Source organism: Saimiri boliviensis, chromosome 11 (genome assembly GCF_048565385.1).
Source record: "Saimiri boliviensis isolate mSaiBol1 chromosome 11, mSaiBol1.pri, whole genome shotgun sequence".
NCBI classification, from domain to species: Eukaryota; Metazoa; Chordata; class Mammalia; order Primates; family Cebidae; genus Saimiri; species Saimiri boliviensis.
In genome coordinates this window covers 57,171,143-57,190,743 of record NC_133459.1, presented here as the reverse complement: position 1 = coordinate 57,190,743, position 19,601 = coordinate 57,171,143, and the positions used below count along the sequence as shown (strand labels likewise).

The following is a 19,601-nucleotide window of genomic DNA, read 5'->3' as shown; positions in this document are numbered from 1 at the left end:
AAAAATTGGCTCCTAGATGTTGGGTACTGTAGTAACAACAATAAACATAACAATAAAATTAAACAATCATTTAGAAGGGGATAACTAAGAACATTGCTATCAGAAGCTGAAGGAATAGTGCTCTATTTGGTGAACATATCACCTGTGACAATGTACAAGGCAGATCACGAACCTGACGAAGTAAAACAAAGGATTGTAAAACAGAAAGTAAGTAATGTGTGTTGGTGGCTGTTGTATGCATTCTGAAAGTTACTATAAGCTATTCAAAGGTGAGCTCAGAAAAATTTGGCCTGTTTGCAATCAGGAATGAAATAGAATAGAGAAAAATCTATAAATTCACGAATTTACATGGTTAGAAGAGGCAACTGTTTCCCAATCCCAACTAGTAAAACATAAAATCAAGAAATGCTTTTAGTAAAAAAGCACCTTGAAGAAACTCAGCCTTGAAGTAAGGATCAAGTCACAAGGTATGAACCCTGTGATATTTGTGATCTTACCCAGCATATGCTTTCCTGGACAAAATGGCTCTGGAAAAAAGGAACAGTATAACTCTCCTGTGTAACTCTCCCACCAACACCCAATAAGTCCAAAGTGCTCAAAATCAAGTGAAAAGCAAAAGAAAAAAGTGAGAAAGCAAAAGAGAGAAAGGGGAGTCAACAGGCAGGAGAGCAGGAAAGCAAAGAGATACGGCAAACCACATAAGTATGTCTGGAAAAGAACTTTGTGGCTATTGGCACGTGGAAATCTTATATCAGTTAAATAAGAAGCCTACCTACACATATTCAAGACTTAATGTCACTCTGCATCTCCCCAACTTCTAAAAGCTTATTTAAAAGCATATTTTCCAATGCCTGCTTTAGCTGTGGAAAAGGAAGACTCTCCAAGGGCAAATCCAGGAGTCATGGAAAACAATGGACAGGGCAGCTTGGTGCTGTGACTGGATAGGTGAAGGTTGTCTACTTTGAAGAATGAGGGAATTCCACCAGAGGAAGGAAGTAGTGAACAGAAAGGGAGACAGAGTCTTTAGTGTTATTCCCCAAATATTCCTGGACAGCCCTTTGAGACACCAGGTAGGATTACAGTGATCTAAAGTTAGGCATCGCCATGTTATTGCTTTTGCCAATGGCGTATGAGCAGAAGCGAGGTGTGCCATTTCCAGGTGGATACTCTGACAGCTACAAGGTTTGGAGTTCCTTCCCCACAGTCAGAATAGCTGTGAAAAGGGTTATCAAGACGAAGCCTCCTTCAGCCTGAGCCATTGAGTAGCTACAATGAGCAGAGCTTCCATGCCAACCTACAATGGGTATGTAGCAGGAATGATATACTTTCACTGAAAAAGCCACTGATATGTTAGGGTTGTCTGTTAGAGCAGCATAACACTACCTTTTCTGACAGAACTGGGAGTGAGAGATGAGGCTGGAGAGAGGAGTTAGACTGTGAAAATCACCTTCTCCCAGGCATAGGAATCGGAACTCTCCGGGTTGTAAGGAAAAGCCAATGAAGATTTCCAAGCAGGGGCGTTAACATGAACAGATTTGTTATTTTTTGGATGAAATATGCTATTTCTCAACATAAGGAGAAGATCAGCCTACTAAACCACATGAGGCAGAGAGGAACACACAGAACCTTAGGCAAAAGATATATATTTACACAAAGCCCTAAGTCTTGAAATTTCTAAATACAGGAGCTCTGAACGGAGTTACAATCAGAGGATAAAGAAAGAAAATTTCTTCTGTGCCACAAGCCCTATTTCCTCTGCAGATAGCTAATACTTCACAAGAAAGTTTGCCAGAGTCGAGAAAATACAAGGGAATGTTAACACAGACCTGAGGTCAATTTCCAGCTGCCTGTGTGACCTAAACAAGGATACTTAACCTCTCTGGGCCTATTTCCTCACGTGTCAAATCTGAATAATAATATTTGTCTCTCAAGACGGCTGTGGGGAGAAAACAGCATATTTAAATTGCTTAGGAAAATGCCTGGCAGGTAAGTGTTTAATATATGAAACTTATTTTTATTACTGTTACAAAAAAATTTAGAACAACAGCTCCCTTATTACAACAGAAAATGATTCAGGGCAAAAGACAGAGGGAGAATGTTCTCCCCTTGAGGGAAGTAACTGGATCTTGTTATCACTGTATACCTACCCCAACCCCTCCCCAGTTGATTGCCTGGCTCACAGTAGGCTTTCAGTTACCCTCTGCAGATCACTGAAAGCTAGGTAAGTGCCCGGAGTGAAGAAAAGTTGGCAGGTTTCCCACTGATACCAGCTGCTGTTGGTTTCTGAACACTCAAAGCCTCAAATACCTTAGGGCTGGGGGCAATGAACCCAAGGCTGAATTCCAAGTTCAGAAGCAGTGAAGTCCGAATTTAGAACCTAAGAACTTTAAAAGTGCTGCAGGTCCAACTTCAAGCCCCAGTTCTACACAGAGGCTTGGGAAAGAGCTGACTTCTAACCCTGTTCCCCCCTCCTTCTCCCCCATGATGCTTCTCACAGGAAAGTACACCTGGTCCTGCCAAATCGCACTCTTATATCCTGGCATTCCATCCAGACTTCTGTGAGGATGGAAACTGCGAGGCAGGGGAGGGAAGCGGGCTGTTTGGCCACCACCTCCCTAGTCCTGCAGGCGACCCAGTCCCACTAACTCCTGGCAGCCCAGGGAGGTGGACGGCACCGGCCCCACCTGCAGATGAGGGAAACGAAGCTCGGAGAAGTTCCGTGATTTCCTCGCTCCACACTGTGGCAGCCTGGCCACGAAAGAACCAGGATTCCCGACTTCAAGATTCTTTCCACCACACACTTTCGTCCCTAAGGAGTGGGGGGCGGGGGGAAGATAAAATAACAACGGCGGAAAAGGAACCACTTACATGTGTCTAGCGCTTCCTAGAGGCTACCCAGGATATGGGCCCACCACCCGGCCCGGAGCGCAGAGATTGAAGTCCAGGTTCTACCCCGGGCTCCGAGGTCTACTGCGTGACTTCCTTCGAGCATCCCCCGCCTTCTGGGCTTGTTTTCCCGGAAGCAACACGGCGCAGATGGGGTGTGTGTGTGTGTGTGTGTGTGTGTGCGCGCGCGCGCGCCTGTGTGTTGAGCGTGCTGTGTTAAGCGTGTGCGTGTTGTCCGGAGGCGTGAGGGGGAGTATACCGACACCGGGCTTCCCCGAGTTTCGGATTGCCTACATGCTTGTTCCCATCTGGACCCTGTTACCCACTAATTGCGCTCACTATAAAAACTGCCCCTCCGAGGCCAAGCTGGGAACCCCCGCGCCCCTTCCCCCACGGTCCCGGTGGACCAAGAGAGGTGCAACGGAGACTCAGCTGAGCGTTCGGTTTCGGGCAATACAAATCTCTCGGCTTCTAGGAGCAGCCAGACGACCCCGCGGACCATCGCTCCTGAACTTGACCGAGACAAAGTTCGGAGCGTTCTCAACTTGGGGGATCGACTCTCGCGAGACCGCCCCCACACTTAAGCGCCCTTAGGCTCGCCCCCAACTGGGACTTCACAGAGCCACCTTAAGGGCGGTGCTCCCGCCCCCCGGAAGTGCGCGGGGGGGCCGCGGACTTGGACTCGCAGCCTCCCGCCCCGCGCGGTGGCGGACGCCGGCGGACGACTTCGAGCCCCACAAGCGGAGAAACCCCAACCACCCCTCGTCCGCACCCTTGGCCCCCAACAAGTGGCCGGGTTCCCTGGCCTCCCGGGTCCCCTCATCCCCTGCATCCCCGTCCGGAGCCGTGAACTTGAGCCTCCTCCAGAGACGTTGCGAGCGTCCGCCCGCTCGCAGCAGCCACCGTCACTAGACAGTCAAACCCCAAGACGTCAGCCCACAATGCACCGGGCGGGCCGGGAAAAACGGCCCGGGGAGGGGACCGGGGAAGAGAAGGCCGAGAGGCGTGCGGCAGGGGGAGGGGAGGAGAAAGAAGGGCCCGACTGTAGGAGGGCAGCGGAGCATTACCTCATCCCGTGAGCCTCCGCGGGCCTAGAGAAGAATCTTCTAGGGTGAAGTCTCCATGGCGACGGGCGGGCCCGCCCCCCTGAGAGCTACGCGAGCCAATGGGAAAGCCTTGGGGTGACATCATGGGCTATTTTTAGGGGTTGACTGGTAGCAGATAAGTGTTGAGCTCGGGCTGGATAAGGGCTCAGAGTTGCACTGAGTGTGGCTGAAGCAGCGAGGCGGGAGTGGAGGTACGCGGACTCAGGCAGACAGACAGACAGACACAGCCAGACAGCCAGGACGGCAGCAGAGTCCGAGCTGCAAATCTTTTCTTTTCCATCTTCTCTCCAACTGCCCAGAGCTAGCGCCTGTGGCTCTCGGGCTGGTGTTTCGAGGAGTGCCGGGAGAGCCTGGTCTCCAGCCGCCCCCGGGAGAAGAACCCCGCTGCCCAGGCGCTGCTGACAGCGGCGGAGAGCAGCGGTACCCACGCGCTCGCCCGGGGAAGTCGGCGAGCGGCTGCAGCGGCAAAGAACTTTCCCGGCCGGGAGGACCGGGGCCAAGTGGCCCAGAGTCCCGGAGCGAACTTTTGCAAGCCTTTCCTGCGCCTTAGGCTGCTCGGCGGCGGTGAAGACCAAAAGGCGTTGGAGAGTTGCGCGAGAGAAGGACGTGCGCTCAGCTTCGCTCGCACTGGTTGCTGAACTTGGGCGAGCGCGAGCCGCGGCTGCCGGGCGCCCCCTCCCCCTCGCAGCGGAGGAGGGGACAAGTCGTCGGAGTCCGGGCGGCCGAGACCCGCCGCCGGCCGGCCACTGCAGGGTCCGCACTGATCCGCGCCTCCGGGAGAGCCTCCGCTCCGGGAAGTGAGTTCGCCCGCGGGCTCCGAGGAACCGCTGCGACCGAAGAGCGCTCAGTGAGTGACCGCGACTTTTCAAAGCCGGGCAGCGCGCGCGAGCCGACAAGTAAGAGTGCGGGAGGCATCTTAATTAACCCTGCGTTCCCAGGAGCGAGTTGGTGAGGAGGGCGCAGGGGGGAAGACTGCCAGCGGGTGCGCGCGCTCTTAGAGAAACTTTCCCTACCAAAGGCCCTGGGGGACGCGGGTGTCCCCCGCTTGCCAGAGCGCTGTTGCGGCCCCGAAACTTCTGCTCGCAGCCCAAATTAACCTCACGTGAAGTGACGGACTGTTCTATGACTGCAAAGATGGAAACGACCTTCTATGACGATGCCCTCAACGCCTCATTCCTCCAGTCCGAGAGCGGAGCTTATGGCTACAGTAACCCCAAGATCCTGAAACAGAGCATGACCCTTAACCTGGCCGACCCAGTGGGGAGCCTGAAGCCGCACCTCCGCGCCAAGAACTCGGACCTCCTCACCTCGCCCGACGTGGGGCTGCTCAAGCTGGCGTCGCCCGAGCTGGAGCGCCTCATAATCCAGTCCAGCAACGGGCACATCACCACCACGCCGACCCCCACCCAGTTCCTGTGCCCCAAGAACGTGACAGATGAGCAGGAGGGCTTCGCCGAGGGCTTCGTGCGCGCCCTGGCCGAGCTGCACAGCCAGAACACGCTTCCCAGCGTCACGTCGGCGGCACAGCCGGTCAGCGGGGCTGGCATGGTGGCTCCCGCGGTGGCCTCGGTGGCGGGGGGCAGCGGCAGCGGCGGCTTCAGCGCCAGCCTGCACAGCGAGCCGCCGGTCTACGCCAACCTCAGCAACTTCAACCCCGGAGCGCTGAGCAGCGGCGGCGGGGCGCCCTCCTACGGCGCGGCCGGCCTGGCCTTTCCCGCGCAACCCCAGCAGCAGCAGCAGCCGCCGCAGCCGCCCCACCACTTGCCCCAGCAGATGCCGGTGCAGCACCCGCGGCTGCAGGCCCTGAAGGAGGAGCCTCAGACAGTGCCGGAGATGCCTGGCGAGACGCCGCCGCTGTCCCCCATCGACATGGAGTCCCAGGAGCGCATCAAGGCGGAGAGGAAGCGCATGAGGAACCGCATCGCTGCCTCCAAGTGCCGAAAAAGGAAGCTGGAGAGAATCGCCCGGCTGGAGGAAAAAGTGAAAACCTTGAAAGCTCAGAACTCGGAGCTGGCGTCCACGGCCAACATGCTCAGGGAACAGGTGGCACAGCTTAAACAGAAAGTCATGAACCACGTTAACAGTGGGTGCCAACTCATGCTAACGCAGCAGTTGCAAACGTTTTGAAGAGAGACTGTCGGGGGCTGAGGGGCAACGGAGAAAAAAATAACAGAGACAGACTTGAGAACTTGACAAGTTGCGACGGAGAGAAAAAAGAAGTGTCCGAGAACTAAAGCCAAGGGTATCCAAGTTGGACTGGGTTGCGTCCTGACGGCGCCCCCAGTGTGCACGAGTGGGAAGGACTTGGCGCGCCCTCCCTTGGCGTGGAGCCAGGGAGCGGCCGCCTGCGGGCTGCCCGGCTTTGCGGATGGGCTGTCCCCGCACGAACGGAACGTTAGACTTTTCGTTAACATTGACCAAGAACTGCATGGACCTAACATTCGATCTCATTCAGTATTAAAGGGGGGAGGGGGACGGGGTTACAAACTGCAATAGAGACTGTAGATTGCTTCTGTAGTACTCCTTAAGAACACAAAGCGTGGGGGGGAGGGCTGGGGAGGGGCGGCTGGAGGGAGGTTTGTGAGAGCGAGGCTGAGCCTGCAGATGAACTCTTTCTGGCCTGCCTTCGTTAACTGTGTATGTACATATATATATTTTTTAATTTGATGAAAGCTGATTACTGTCAATAAACAGCTTCATGCCTTTGTAACTTATTTCTTGTTTGTTTGTTTGGGTGTCCTGCCCAGTGTTGTTTGTAAATAAGAGATTTGGAGCACTCTGAGTTTACCATTTGTAATAAAGTATATAATTTTTTTATGTTTTGTTTCTGAAAATTCCAGAAAGGATATTTAAGAAAATACAATAAACTATTGAAAAGTACTCCCCTAACCTCTTTTCTGCATCATCTGTAGATACTAGCTATCTAGGTGGAGTTGAAAGTTAAGAATGTCAATTAAAATCTCTCTCAGTGCTTCTTACTATCAAGCAGTAAAAACTGTTCTCTATTAGACTTTAGAAATAAATGTACCTGATGCTATGGTCAGGTTATATACTCTTCCCCCAGCTGTCTATATGGAATTGCTTACCAAAGGATGGTTCGATGTTTCAGGAGGCTGGAGGAAAGTGAGGGCGGGGGGGGGGGGGCGTTGCAGTGGAGAGAGACAGCCCACTGGGAAGTCAAACATTTCAAAGTTTGGGATTGTATCAAGTGGCATGTGCTGTGACCATTTATAATGTTAGTAGAAATTTAACAATAGATGCTTATTCTCAAAGCAAGAATTGGTGGCAGATTTTACAAAAGATGTATCCTTCCCATTTGGAATCTTCTCTTTGACAATTCCTAGATAAAAAAGATGGCCTTTGCTTATGAATATTTATAACAGCATTCTTGTCACAATAAATGTATTCAAATACCAATAACAGATCTTGAATTGCTTCCCTTTACTACTTTTTTCTTCCCAAGTTATATACTGAAGCTTTTCTTTTCAGTTGCTGAGGTTAACATTGCTGCAATCTGAAGTGACTAGAAAGTTAAGAAGCCAAGTATTTAGGAAGAGTCCGACTAGAAGTAGTGATCTGGATGATCATTAATCCCCCTGCCCTTTCTCCACCTCCATCTCTCTACCCCTCACCCCCAAATAAACACCTATGCCTAAGGAAACTAGCAGTTTAGCATTTCAGATCTGTCTATAGTTTATTTCTTCATTTGTTTCTAAAATAACCTTGTTTAAATCGTTAGAGAATCCGTCTCAAAAGGCAGTAATCCCATACTATGGAAAAGATTCGCAAGAGAAAACATGAACACCAACACAATGATTACATGTGTAAATCAAACCCCAGCTCTGGGAAATGAGAATCTTAAATTCTGTCTACAGATATAACTTAGGAGATCAACAAGGCAGTGCTCAACAAGGGAACAATTTTTTGCTTGGTTGCTTTTCATCCCAAGAGCCAGTGTGGCAGCAAAAGCAATTTGATATCCAGGAATATTTCACAAACCACTAATTGAGGCAGGGCTGTTTGCTCATTAGCAGCGTTCTAGTATCTAACAGGTCTGGGAGTGCTAATATCCTGCCTGTGGCTGTAAATCCAAATACACAAAGAGTTTCTCCTTAGGAGTATATCTAGGAGTGGAAGAGATTGGACAGGCTTGTTAGCTTCAAATATACTCTCCCTTGTAATAACACTTCTTGAACAAAGGGTTACTGGGAGCAGAGCCTACTTTGCCAAACCGAATTTGCCGATGTCAGCAACCAGGAAGGTGAGATGATTTTGACCATATGTAGAAATAGTCAGCAGAGGGACAATAAAGCACTTTGGGGTGGGGCTCTGTGGAAGCTAAACAAGAGCCAACTAGAAAAAATAAGCAGGCTGGGAATTAATTACCTGCAAAGGTAGACTAAGCCCAGACAACAGTACAGCACAGAAAAGCCACACCACTCCCCAGTTTGCTTTAGATTTCAGTATTAAAAAAAAAAAAAAAAAAAAAAAAAAAGGCTGAAACTCAGGCCTATCTCCATGCTTGATTGTTTCAATTAACATTCTAAATATGTATTTTTGAAATTCTAATCACTCTAATCAAAAGGGGTGGAAAAAATAATTGTGATAGAGGAAATTAACCCATAATTTCTGGTAAATTTTAGAGGAAAAAGATTAACTGTAAACACTCAATGGTTAAGTTTATTATGAGCCTTCAATGAATTAATCTTTAGGTAACACTAATAGTTGGAGCAGATGAAGCTAGTGACACATAGTCATTAATCCTCTTAATTTGTTTTATATACATATATATATATATATGTTATATATATAAAATAATTGAATCAAGGACATTTAACCCTCTGTGTCTGTTGGGACAGAGGGTTCATGAACTCAATGAAAATGCCTACAAAGTTGTGTGTGTATGTGTCTGCACACACTCTTCTGAGGGGAGAGATTATTAGCTTTTATTTGAACCTCCCAGAGTTCCACAACTAAAAAAAAAGGGGGGGTTAATAAACCATCAACTGACCAGCTACATGCCCACTATCAGAAATACATCTTTGTATGACTCTAAATCCCATGCTCTTTTACCCTTTCATGTTTCTGCTTGCATGTCTTTGCCTGGAATACCTTTCCTTCTAGTTCAACTGATAAATCCTACCCATTCTTCAAGTCTTGGCATAAGTGGGACCTTCTCTGTAAAGCTTCCCTTGGTAACTCCATCTTCAAAGGGAATCAACAATTCCCTAGTGAGCATGGTAACATCTTATCAAAAATCCTATGACAGCACGTATCAAAATGTATCATGAACCTCTGTGTCTCCTGGCCAGAACCTTATTGTCTTCATCAATGGACTCCCAAACTTTTAATGCAGTGGCTGGCACATAGTAGATGTTCATAAAATAAATGTTTGATGACTGAATGGACTAGTGAACTCAAATCCTCCTCCAAAATAATTCCAAGTCTTAGTTTCTTCTAGTAAATATACTTCATTCATTTCCAGGTGCGTAACTCCAGATGGATCAACCCCCACCTCCTCAAAGTCAAACCTGGCCAACCTCCAAGTCCTAAAGCCTAGTTCTTAGTGAGTGTTCTTAAAAGAATTAAGCTGTTAGCACATTCATACATCCAGCCACACAGAGTGTCCCTTCCTATCTCTACTGATACAAGTGGGCATCTTCTTATATAAAATGAGACTGCCTGAAACATTAGTTTTGAAGGTGGAAATGGAGCAGGATAGTATGTGTGTCCTTAGGCAGACACAGAAACAGTTCCAGATGTGTCTTCATTAAAAACAACCAACTTTATTGGTAATGACAAAGGGGACTTTCTGTAAAATTAGACATATTTCAGGAGTCCAGAAGTCAGTACCAATGTTTGCTTGCTGAGACAAGAATCAGACTAATTCATCTATTCTCCTATGTCATTTCATTACTAGAGAAGAGCACTGGTTGAACCAAAGAAAGAGATCATGCCTTCTAGTTTGATTGCCCCTTGCCTCCTCCACCCACTTCTGTGGTGGTCAAGTAGGATCTCATAGAAGAAGGGAAGAGGGTTAGAAGCTGGAATGGCCCCAGAGTGTAAAACTATTTCTTCCTAACTCTGGAACCTGATTTGAGTTGTTTGCTTTTGGACATCACAAAGCTGGGGACTCCTCTGGTCCTGGATCTCTTTGAGGCCCTGTGTTTGGCTGTGGGGATTCAGTGATGAGCAAGGAACTCACATTCTGGTAGAGTGGAATGTGGAGGTGATGTAGAAACTATTCTATAGCATAAAGATATATGCTATAAGAGAAAGATGCCAGATGGGAGCAAAAGGAGGCATTATTAGAAAATGCTTTATGGGAGAGGTGACATTTGAGCTGATCCAGTGGGCCTTCACAGACAGAAAAGATTGGGAAGAAACTTGTGTGCAAAGGCATAGAAGTATGAAAAAACATCTTGTGTTTAGGGACCTGAAAGCTGCTTAGAGAAGTTTGAAAGAAATATGTGAGAAGAAAACTGAAGGGAGAAGAGGCAGGGAACTTGAAGGCTTGGGTTGATAATTAATATTCATTCCATGTTATTCTATAGGCGATGCAGAAAAGTATGTGAATTTGAAACAGAGTGGAATATGATACCCTCAACTTGAGGAAGATTCATGCTGGCAACAGTCTGGGGGATGGATTGGTGAGGAAGAGGCTAGGTAAGGGGTGAAATACCAAAGATAGATTTTTAGTTTTATTTAGAATGCCTATGGTATTTAAAATAGTCTTAGAGTTGGGAAAGAAATGAGAAGAAGATGCCTTGGTCCAGGTTACATCATGCCATCTTTCTTCTTATGCAATTTTCTGACAAGTTAGGCCTAAAGAAGAGAACACCAGGAGTTTTACTTTCTTCTTATGCTGCTTGTTCTGTACTTACATTTTCCTCTCTATTGGGTCCATTTGATACCTGAAAGAAAACCATCTTACAAAATGGTCTAGAGCCCACCTGCTCAGAGTCAGGAAACTCAAATAAACAGATGTGAATGAGACAGACCAGCAACTGTGTAGGCCAGGCCTTCCAGGGTGACAGCACAGAGTTGGTCCTTCCTGCTACAAGACCAAACCTGACTTTAGTCACCCAGAATTGATTAAGCTCCGCGAGGCTAGTTGACCCAAACTTTATAAACTCCAGAGTATAAACAAGTTATTTGGGGGAACTGATAATAATACTTTACATTCCCATAGCACTCATTTTCTACCACAAGTAATATTGAAATCCTATTTTGTGCCAGGAACTAGGAACACAGAAGAGTGAAAGCAGGATGCCTTCCTTCATGGAGTTTATCATCTAGCTAAGAGAAAAGGTAAATAAACACATGAGGCCAGGCACAGTGGCTCACACCTGTAATCCCAGCACTTTGGGAGGCCAAGGTGGTTGTATTACTTAAGGTCAGGAGTTTGAAACCAGCCTGGCCAACATGGTGAAACCCCATCTCTACTAAAAATACAAAAATTAGGTGGATAAGATGGTGCACACCTGTAATCCTAGGTACTCAGAAAGCTGAGGCAGGAGAATCGCTTGAACTCGGGAGGTGGAGATTGCAGTGAGCTGAGATGGCACCTCTGCATTCCAGCCTGGGCAGCAGAAAGAGATTCCATATCAAAAAGAAGAAGAAAGAAGAAGAAGAAGAAGGAGGAGGAGGAGGAAGAGGAGGAGGAGGAGGAGGAGGAGGAGGAGGAGAAGGAGAAGGAGAAGGAGAAGGAGAAGGAGAAGGAGAAGGAGAAGGAGAAGGAGAAGGAAGACACACACAAAAAAATATTTGATTAAAGTGCCATGAAGAAAAATAGCTGGGCACGAATAAAGAGAACGTCTTAATTAGGTCGGCAACAAAGTATTTCTGGAGAACTACTTGTGCTGAGAATTCTTAGACTAAGAGTTCCCCAGGTGGGGAGCAGACGAATAGGGGTGGGGTATCCCAGGTGCAGAATCAGCAAGAGAGGGAGCCTGGGAAAGTCTCTGGTGCACCCTAGCAGTTATGAGAAGGTCTGAGTCCCTGGAGTACACTGAGCAAAAGAAAGAGTGACGAACAATGAGATTTGTACTCATCCGTCCATACTCTTGTAGTTTGCAAAGCTCTTTTGCCTCTTCTACCTCATGTTATTTTCACCGCTGTTCTGAGGATGCTCATTGATAGTAGTTGTGTTTCATGGGAGCAGAAGCTGAGGCTCCCAGCGAGTTCTAAGGGCTTTTTTTGAGGCCATGCCTCCAGTAACTGGTGTGGCACAATTTGGTCCTCAAGCATCAAGAACCGTATTTTTCTCCTATATTGTTCCAGGAAACAGAAACCCTGGTGACCTTGAGTCTCTTACTCAGTGCAAGCCCCTACTTCTACATCAACAACCCTGAGGACTGAATTAGTCATCAGAAGGTTCTTTGATGTACACAGCATCTGAGCAAAGGTAATCAGATAGTCTCCTGGGATATTTCGTCCATGCCGCAGCAATGTCTAATGAACTCTCCTTGCCCTTCTGCAAACTCCCCTTCTCTGGAGAGAACAGAACACTTCTGTGCTGAGAAGGCCTGACAGTTTCTTGCTATACGAACCTCCTTCATATACATCCATTAAAATTATTGCTTGATGATTGCCTCATTACTGCTTCAAACAATGGTGTTACCAGATCACCAATACAGTTATTGCCTTCTTAGGTTGTAGGTACTCACTGGCCCCCTGGACAGAATTAGAATATTTCTGAAATGTCCTCATGATTGTATGTTCATCAGCTTGTGCTAATGACTAATCTCTTCCAGGATATATTGATTCAGCTTAGGTTCATGCTGAAGGGGGAACTTTTCCTGATACTATCTTATCTTGGAGAAAGACGGGCAGGCACCTGCATTGTTATATTATTGACCATTCTTTCAGTTAGATGCTTGCAGGGGCCAGCAACAGAGATGCAATGAAAATCAGAAGTCTAGATATGAAACAAATCCAAAAGTGGTCAATATAGTGGCTTAATAATATAATCATGGGTTTAGGTGACTCCTATCTTTTCATTTCACCATTCTCAGTGTTTCAAGGAAGTTTCTTGTGTGCACTCAAGATACCTGCAGCAGTTCCAGCATCATAGATCAACACAATAATCACCAGCAATTTAATGTTTACTACCGTCTTTCTGTATTTGTTAAAGAGAGAACTTTTCCTAGCATCTCCCTACCTCCACCCCAGTGGACTTGCCCTCTTATCCCACTGGACAGGAGCAGGTCATATTTCTAGACCCCAAATCATTCATGACTAGGAAATGAGCCCACCATGCTTGCTTGCACTTTGCTATCTCCTACCTCCTTGAAGTTAAGTGAGAGGCCTTCTGACTTGCACCAGCCAATGAAATGCAAGCAGTGGTGATATATCACATCCAGACAGACGCCTTGAGAGCAAGTATAAGATTCACCATATTACCTTTTCCTTCCCTTGGCAACTGTGGACACACAGAAATGCAATGTCCATCAGCCTGTGTCCCTAAATGACAGTGATGTAGACAGAGTCTACCCTCCTCTCCCACAGATTTCGACCACCAGCATACCTACAGTGACCATTTAGCATGAGCAAAATCCCCCCAAAATGTGTTGCTTTAAGGCACTGAACTTGAGGGTTGCTTTTTCTCATAGCATTACCCAGTATATTCTAACTCTAGTAGGAACCAACAGTAGGAGCAATATCCTCTGGTAGAAACCAATAATGCCTACCACAAGCATAATAAAAACTGACACCGATATAATACTTATAATAGATACCATTTACTAAATTTCTCCTATGTAGCAGGCATTGTGCTAGGACTTCTAAGGTAGAGGTTAAGGCTGTATTTTATGTGTGGGAGAATGGAGCATCAGGTCTTGTTCAAGTTTATGAAATAAGTGACTGGTGGAAGCTCAGGTTGAATCCAACTCTTCCTGACTCCAAAGAACTTGCTTTGTCTACACAGGACCTTGCTCCTGAATAGTACTGACATGTAAATTTCTATTTCATTGAACTCTATACATTCTCTGCCACACAGGCACTGTTATTTCATTTTGCAGATGAGATTTAGAGAAAAAAACTGTCTTGCCAAACTTCAGAGCCAGAAAGGCACCAGAGCCTCTGCCTTTCACACTGTTCTTCACTACACTCTGAACAAACACATTAAGAACTGAGGTATTGGTCAGGCACGGTGGCTCATACCTATAATCTCAGCACTTTGGGAGGCTGAGGTGGATGGATCATCTGAGATTAGGGGTTCAAGACCAGTCTGACCAACAGGGTAAAACCATGTTTCTACTAAAAATACAAAAAATTAGCTGGGAGTGGTGGCTCATGCCTATAATCCCAGCTACTTGGGAGGGTGAGGCAGGAGAATTGCTTGAACCTGGGAGGTGAAGGTTGCAGTGAGCCAAGATTGTGCCATTGCACTCCAGCCTAGGCAACAAGAGCGAAACAAAACTCTATCAAAAAAAAAAAAAAATTCAGGTATTATGAGTTAGGGGAGAGAATTGAGGTATTATGACTTAGCGGCATGCAGAATTTGGAGGGAAGTGCCCCTGAGTTAGGTCTAGCCTCTGCCACTTATAGCTGGGGAACATGGAGCCAGTCCCTTACTATTGACTGCTAATCCTCAGTTTCTTTCTTTGCAAAAATGAGGCCAATCATGGCCGCCACAAAAGATTGTTGCGAGGAACATGTACGTAAAGCTCTTATATACAGCAGGCACAGAATTACTAGCTAGTTTTTACTGTCGACTTGTTAATTTAAAAAAAAAATCAGGAATACAATCAGGAACACACACACACACACACACACACACACAACACACACACACACAGAGCTCTAGCTGAAATAAAAACATTTCCCATTAAGATTCAACAAGGTCTCACAGGGCCTACTTCTTGGTCATATAAGGGCTGGCAGGTCCTCTCTGCGGGCTGGAGAAAAGTTTTGTTTCCCCAGCTGCACTCACAGGGGAATATTCTGCAGGCACTGCATTGTGAACCTGTTTGGCTTGGCTCAGAGGTCTGTCAGCACATTCAGGAAGTGAAGTCAGAAAGAGGCAGGATTTCAAACAGAGCCAGCTGCACACAAATGCCCAGGCAGTGAAATGCCTTATTCGAACAGGGTGCCTATCAGCCTGGGTTGCTGTGGGTGCTGTCAAAGAAGCCTCTGAGAGTGGCTCTGTGCCAGAAAAGGAAGAAGGAATCACCAGCACCCAGACTAAGGCCATGGCTTCCACAGCAAGGTGCCCTGGGGGGCATGCGAGGGTCATCTCAGCCAGTCCCCTGCCTTACGTTCTCTGAGCTTGCTCTAAACCTGAGCTCTCTGAGCTTGCTAGGTGGAGGGGCTAATGTTTATCTCCTGGGAGTCTTGAAGTCAAGGTGTGAGATTGGGAGGAAAAATGAGAAAAAGGACAGCAAAATGAAGGAATGGGTTACCAGTGTTTGGGAGAGGAGAGAGAGAACTGGATGAAGTACCTGAGAGGATACAGAATCCTGAAAAAGAACTATGCTGTCACTCTCCAGCCATATTCGCATGCTGCGGAAACAGCACAGGGCTAAGACCTGAATTCAAATATCAACTTCTAGCTGTCAGTGGGGAAACATTTCACTTGTCTAAGCCTCAGTTTCATTCCCTGTGCAATGGGGATAGTATAATATCTATTCCCATTGGGTTGTTGTAAGGATTAAATAGGCCAATATATGTAAAAGAGCTTAGCCCAGTGCCAGCAAATCATAAATGTATCAATTAGAATTTCATCGTTGCAAGAGGCAGGAAACTTAGTTTAAACAGAATGGAATTTTATTGAAATATATCAGGGAAAAGCTATCATAGACATGGCTCCAGGCATGGCTATATACAGGGCTCAAATGGTATCATCAGGCTTTGATTTCTTTCTATCACTCAACTTGCTATGGGAAGTGTTAGCTTCATCTTCAGCTTCCATGTGGTAGTGTCCAGAAACTCCCAGCTCTCCATCCATAGGGGTCACAGGGCTATAGCAATTTCTCACAGCCGTCCAGAATTAGGCTTCATTGATCAGATTGGTTCTCATATCCATCCCTAAACCAATCACTCTGGCCAAGGGGTGGAGTGGGGTATATTGACTGGCTTAAGTGTAGGTCAAGTGCCCACCTCTGAAACCAGGGTTGTGGAGTCATTCAAAGCACATGGCCAGACAGGGAGGAAAGAAGATATTTTCAAAGGATAATCAGGATCTGGGAGGGAATAGATACCAGGGAGATTAGAAGAAAATGTCAACTATCAGAGCCCATCCATTTAGTGATTATTGTTGCTGTTATTATTATCAAACTGTTACAGACCAGGCTAGAGGTATCTACTACCTTTCTAAAATTAAGTCACAATGCATTACTCATTTTTTACTTTTTGGTCTCTTTTAATGAGTTATGCTTGAAACATGGATCATCAATAACATATTTCTCTGGATGCAAATGCCCAGGAGGGGTGTAGTAAATGATATAACATATGTTTAAAAGGCTCTGCAAAAACTTATTTATTAATATTAGTTACTGTTATAATGGTTATTGTTTAAAAAACAAAACAAAACAAAACAAGACTCAACCAGGCCAATTAAAGCAGAGAATTAAAGATTCTCCAAAAAAGATTTTGAAAATATCAAGAAATCCAAGTATACCTACTTCCAGCCTGTATTTTCCTTCATTCACCTGCTCATTTAACTGCATCAGCATCAACATCTGCATGAGCATTTCCACAATGCACTTGTTGAAGTAGTAAACATAGAAAAGAGAATGAGACTGTTACTGTGATTGAATTCTGAGAGGGAGAATCTAGTGTACAATGAAATGTTCTTTCCTTCTCCTCACAATGAACCAAAGATCTTTACACCTGGGAACCAAGATGTGAAAAAGATCTCTGAAAATTCCTGGTAATGAGAACAGGTTATAAATGCCAAAAGTGACTGATAAATTTAGTGTTGCAAGTATGAAATACTAGGAAAGGTTGAAAAGTATCTACTGTGTGGCTTAAGACATTTCTAGTAGAAGATATCATGATAAATACCTACCATCAATAGTCTGAAAATCTTTCCATCTTAGGATGCTAATATGGTATTAGGTGATTATCCCATTCTCATTTATCCTATGTTTATTGAATGACTCTTCTGTGCCAGACACCCACTACCCACTAGCGGTGAGAAGCTGATGCGAGACATCAAAAGCTGGTGGCATTCAATATATTAATTGCTGTGTTGGAGGGAAATGCAATGTGCTTGGAACAAATACCCATATAAGGAAGTCCAATGATGGCTTCCCTGAGGACATGATTTGGAACTTTATATTTAAAGGGATGAGCAGGAGTTTGACAGTAAAATGGGGTGATGGTGTTCCAGAAAGAGAGGCCATCAGGGAGAGGATAAGCAGGATTCAGAGGGCGTTATCAGTCAAGCATATGCTATTCATGGACGAAACAGATGGAATTCCTGCTCACTTATTATCAGGTAAGAAAAAGAGACATTGAGCAGATTTTTATAATGATTTTATCAAGCCTAGCATCTTATAAGCTGCTGCAAAGAAGACGTGCAAACAGTATCACTGCAGATATTATGAAGACACAGCCAGAGCATTGGGAGGTTGGATGGGAGCAGGTAAGGACAAGCTTGATTCAGCGTGGTCGTTAGGGAAGGCTTCCCCAAGTGAGTGACCTTTAAGCTGAGACCTGAAGAAATTAGTCAGGCACATGGAGGGGTGTAGAGAGAGCATTTCTGTCTTTAGTAGGAGCATGTGTTAGAAGACCAATGTGGTTAGAAGGCATGGTTCCCTTGAGAGAGGGACAAGGTAGGAAGGGAGCCCACAGGGGCACGTGGTTCCAGATGGTATGTGGTTTAACTCACCCTGTCTGAATATAGTACCCAAACCCTCAAGTCCTCAACAATCTGAGAGGCCAGATGACGGTGAGCAAAGAAAATCCAGACTTTTTCTGAAAATCACACTACTTCATTCTTAAGGCAGAACCATTCTTGTGGTAGTTGCCTCTGCACTACTTTGTTTAAAACTCACTTGGGATGCTGAGGCGGGCGGATCACGAGGTCAAGAGACCGAGACCATCCTGGCCAACATGGTGAAACCCTGTCTCTACCAAAAATACAAAAATTAGCCAGGCATGGTGGCACACGCCTGTGGTCCCAGCTACTCGGGAGGCTGAGGCAGAAGAATTGCTTGAACCCAGGAGGCAGAGGTTGCAGTGAGCCAAGATTGCGCCACTGCACTCCAGCCTGGCAACAGAGCAAAACTCCATCTCAAAAAAACAAAACAAAACAAAACAAAAACAAAAACAAAAAAACACAACACAATAGCCCTTCAAGGTTATTATCACATGGCTGTTCTCAGTCTAGGAAACTGAGACCCAGAGTCGTTACAGAAAATAGCTAAGGCCCCATAATTGCAGGAGGCAGGAACAGGATTTCACTTTAAGTTCAAGCTCTTGATCATGACATTAAACCACTTCTGATGAAGAAAACAAAAAACATTTAAAATGTTATAAAATTCCAATAGCTCAGTAACATCACACTCCCTAGTGGTTCTTTGACACATAGTAGGTTTACAACAAATACCAGTATCTGTTCCTTAATGTAGAAGGCAAATGGGGAATTCCAGGGGCCTTTTTGTTTTCTCTCTCTCATCCGTATCTGGGCTTTCTGCCCCTGCTGTTTTAAATTCCATTTGAAATGAGAAAAAAAAAATACATAACTAAAAACCATCCTCTGCCAAGCCATTTGGATTTAAAACAGATGGGCAGAAACCTGGAAGGAGTCAGGATTCTCCCTAATATATCAAACATTGCGGCCAGCGCCCATCTGAGAGGCTTTGCTGCATTTTGTAAAGAAAACAGGCCATATTTTGAAAATGGATGAGTAAGGTTCACTGTTTTGACTTGTTTCAAGGTCTGGAGGCCAGGCCTGGTTTTGATCTGACAGGTCTGAGTCTCCAAACATGGGTTATTTCTGTGCAAAGATTCGAAGAGGCAGCACGCTCACCAGGCACAGACCCGAAACAGCGTCCCTTTGAAGATTTCCTCGGTGAGTCTTAAGTGGGATTTGGTGTCCATTGTGGAATCACAGTAATAAACTCAAAACTAATGTTTTTTATTACACCAGCAAGTCAGTCAACCCCTCTGTTTGCTCAGGTGTGCAGCTGTGTGCCCCATGCCCTGATCTCTATACAATAACAAAATAAATATTTTTCGAAGGAAGAAATTAAAGATGAAGGAATGCCACAACTGATGGCGTGGGGGAAGCGAGAGATAGGAGACTCTAGCCTCTTTAAAGTAAGATAATATATTTGCTATGTAATCTCTTTACTAATTGATCGCCCTCTAGTCCGCGAAGAAAATAACATCTACTAACGAAGTGGCAGGATTCATCCTACCAATTAGCAAACACATCGCAGCTCCGCAGGGGGCTTCTTGGACTCGAAAAACAGTGCCGGTAGATGGCGCCAGAGGGCAGGCTCCCTGCTTCTCTGGGTTTAAAGGATGAGAAAAAGACAAGCCAACAAATTGGGCTGGGACAAAAGCATGGGCGGCGTCCGCCTGCAGAGGGGACCAAGCATAAACACATTTTTTTTTTTTTTTTAACATAGTAGGGAATCATATGTGTTGGAAACG

The 19,601-nt window shown here is 46.0% G+C and overlaps 1 protein-coding gene and 1 long non-coding RNA gene across 9 annotated transcripts in view; one reads left to right on the top strand and one right to left on the bottom strand.

Annotated features, from left to right (window-relative positions):
* The window catches only part of LOC104652867 (uncharacterized), a 76,924-nt gene extending 73,242 nt beyond the window's left edge, over positions 1 to 3,682 (bottom strand). For 6 of the 8 annotated variants that reach the window (XR_012512429.1, XR_012512430.1, XR_012512435.1 and 3 more), the window contains exon 1: positions 2,869 to 3,682. This is a non-coding gene — a long non-coding RNA (uncharacterized LOC104652867). The remainder of the gene's footprint in view (positions 1 to 2,868) is intronic. The other 2 variants (XR_012512434.1, XR_012512428.1) reach the window with 2 other exon arrangements.
* Positions 3,683 to 4,103: 421 nt separating this feature from the next.
* On the top strand, positions 4,104 to 6,872 carry JUN (Jun proto-oncogene, AP-1 transcription factor subunit). Its single transcript, XM_003921499.4, has one exon. The coding sequence runs from the start codon at positions 5,115 to 5,117 to the stop codon at positions 6,117 to 6,119; it is 1,005 nt and encodes a 334-aa protein (XP_003921548.1). The 5' UTR covers positions 4,104 to 5,114; the 3' UTR covers positions 6,120 to 6,872.
* Positions 6,873 to 19,601: the final 12,729 nt, after the last annotated feature.

Coding starts and splice junctions, on each gene's coding strand:
- JUN (XM_003921499.4), top strand. CDS start 5,115: ATGACTGCAAAGATGGAAACGACCTTCTATGACGATGCCCTCAACGCC.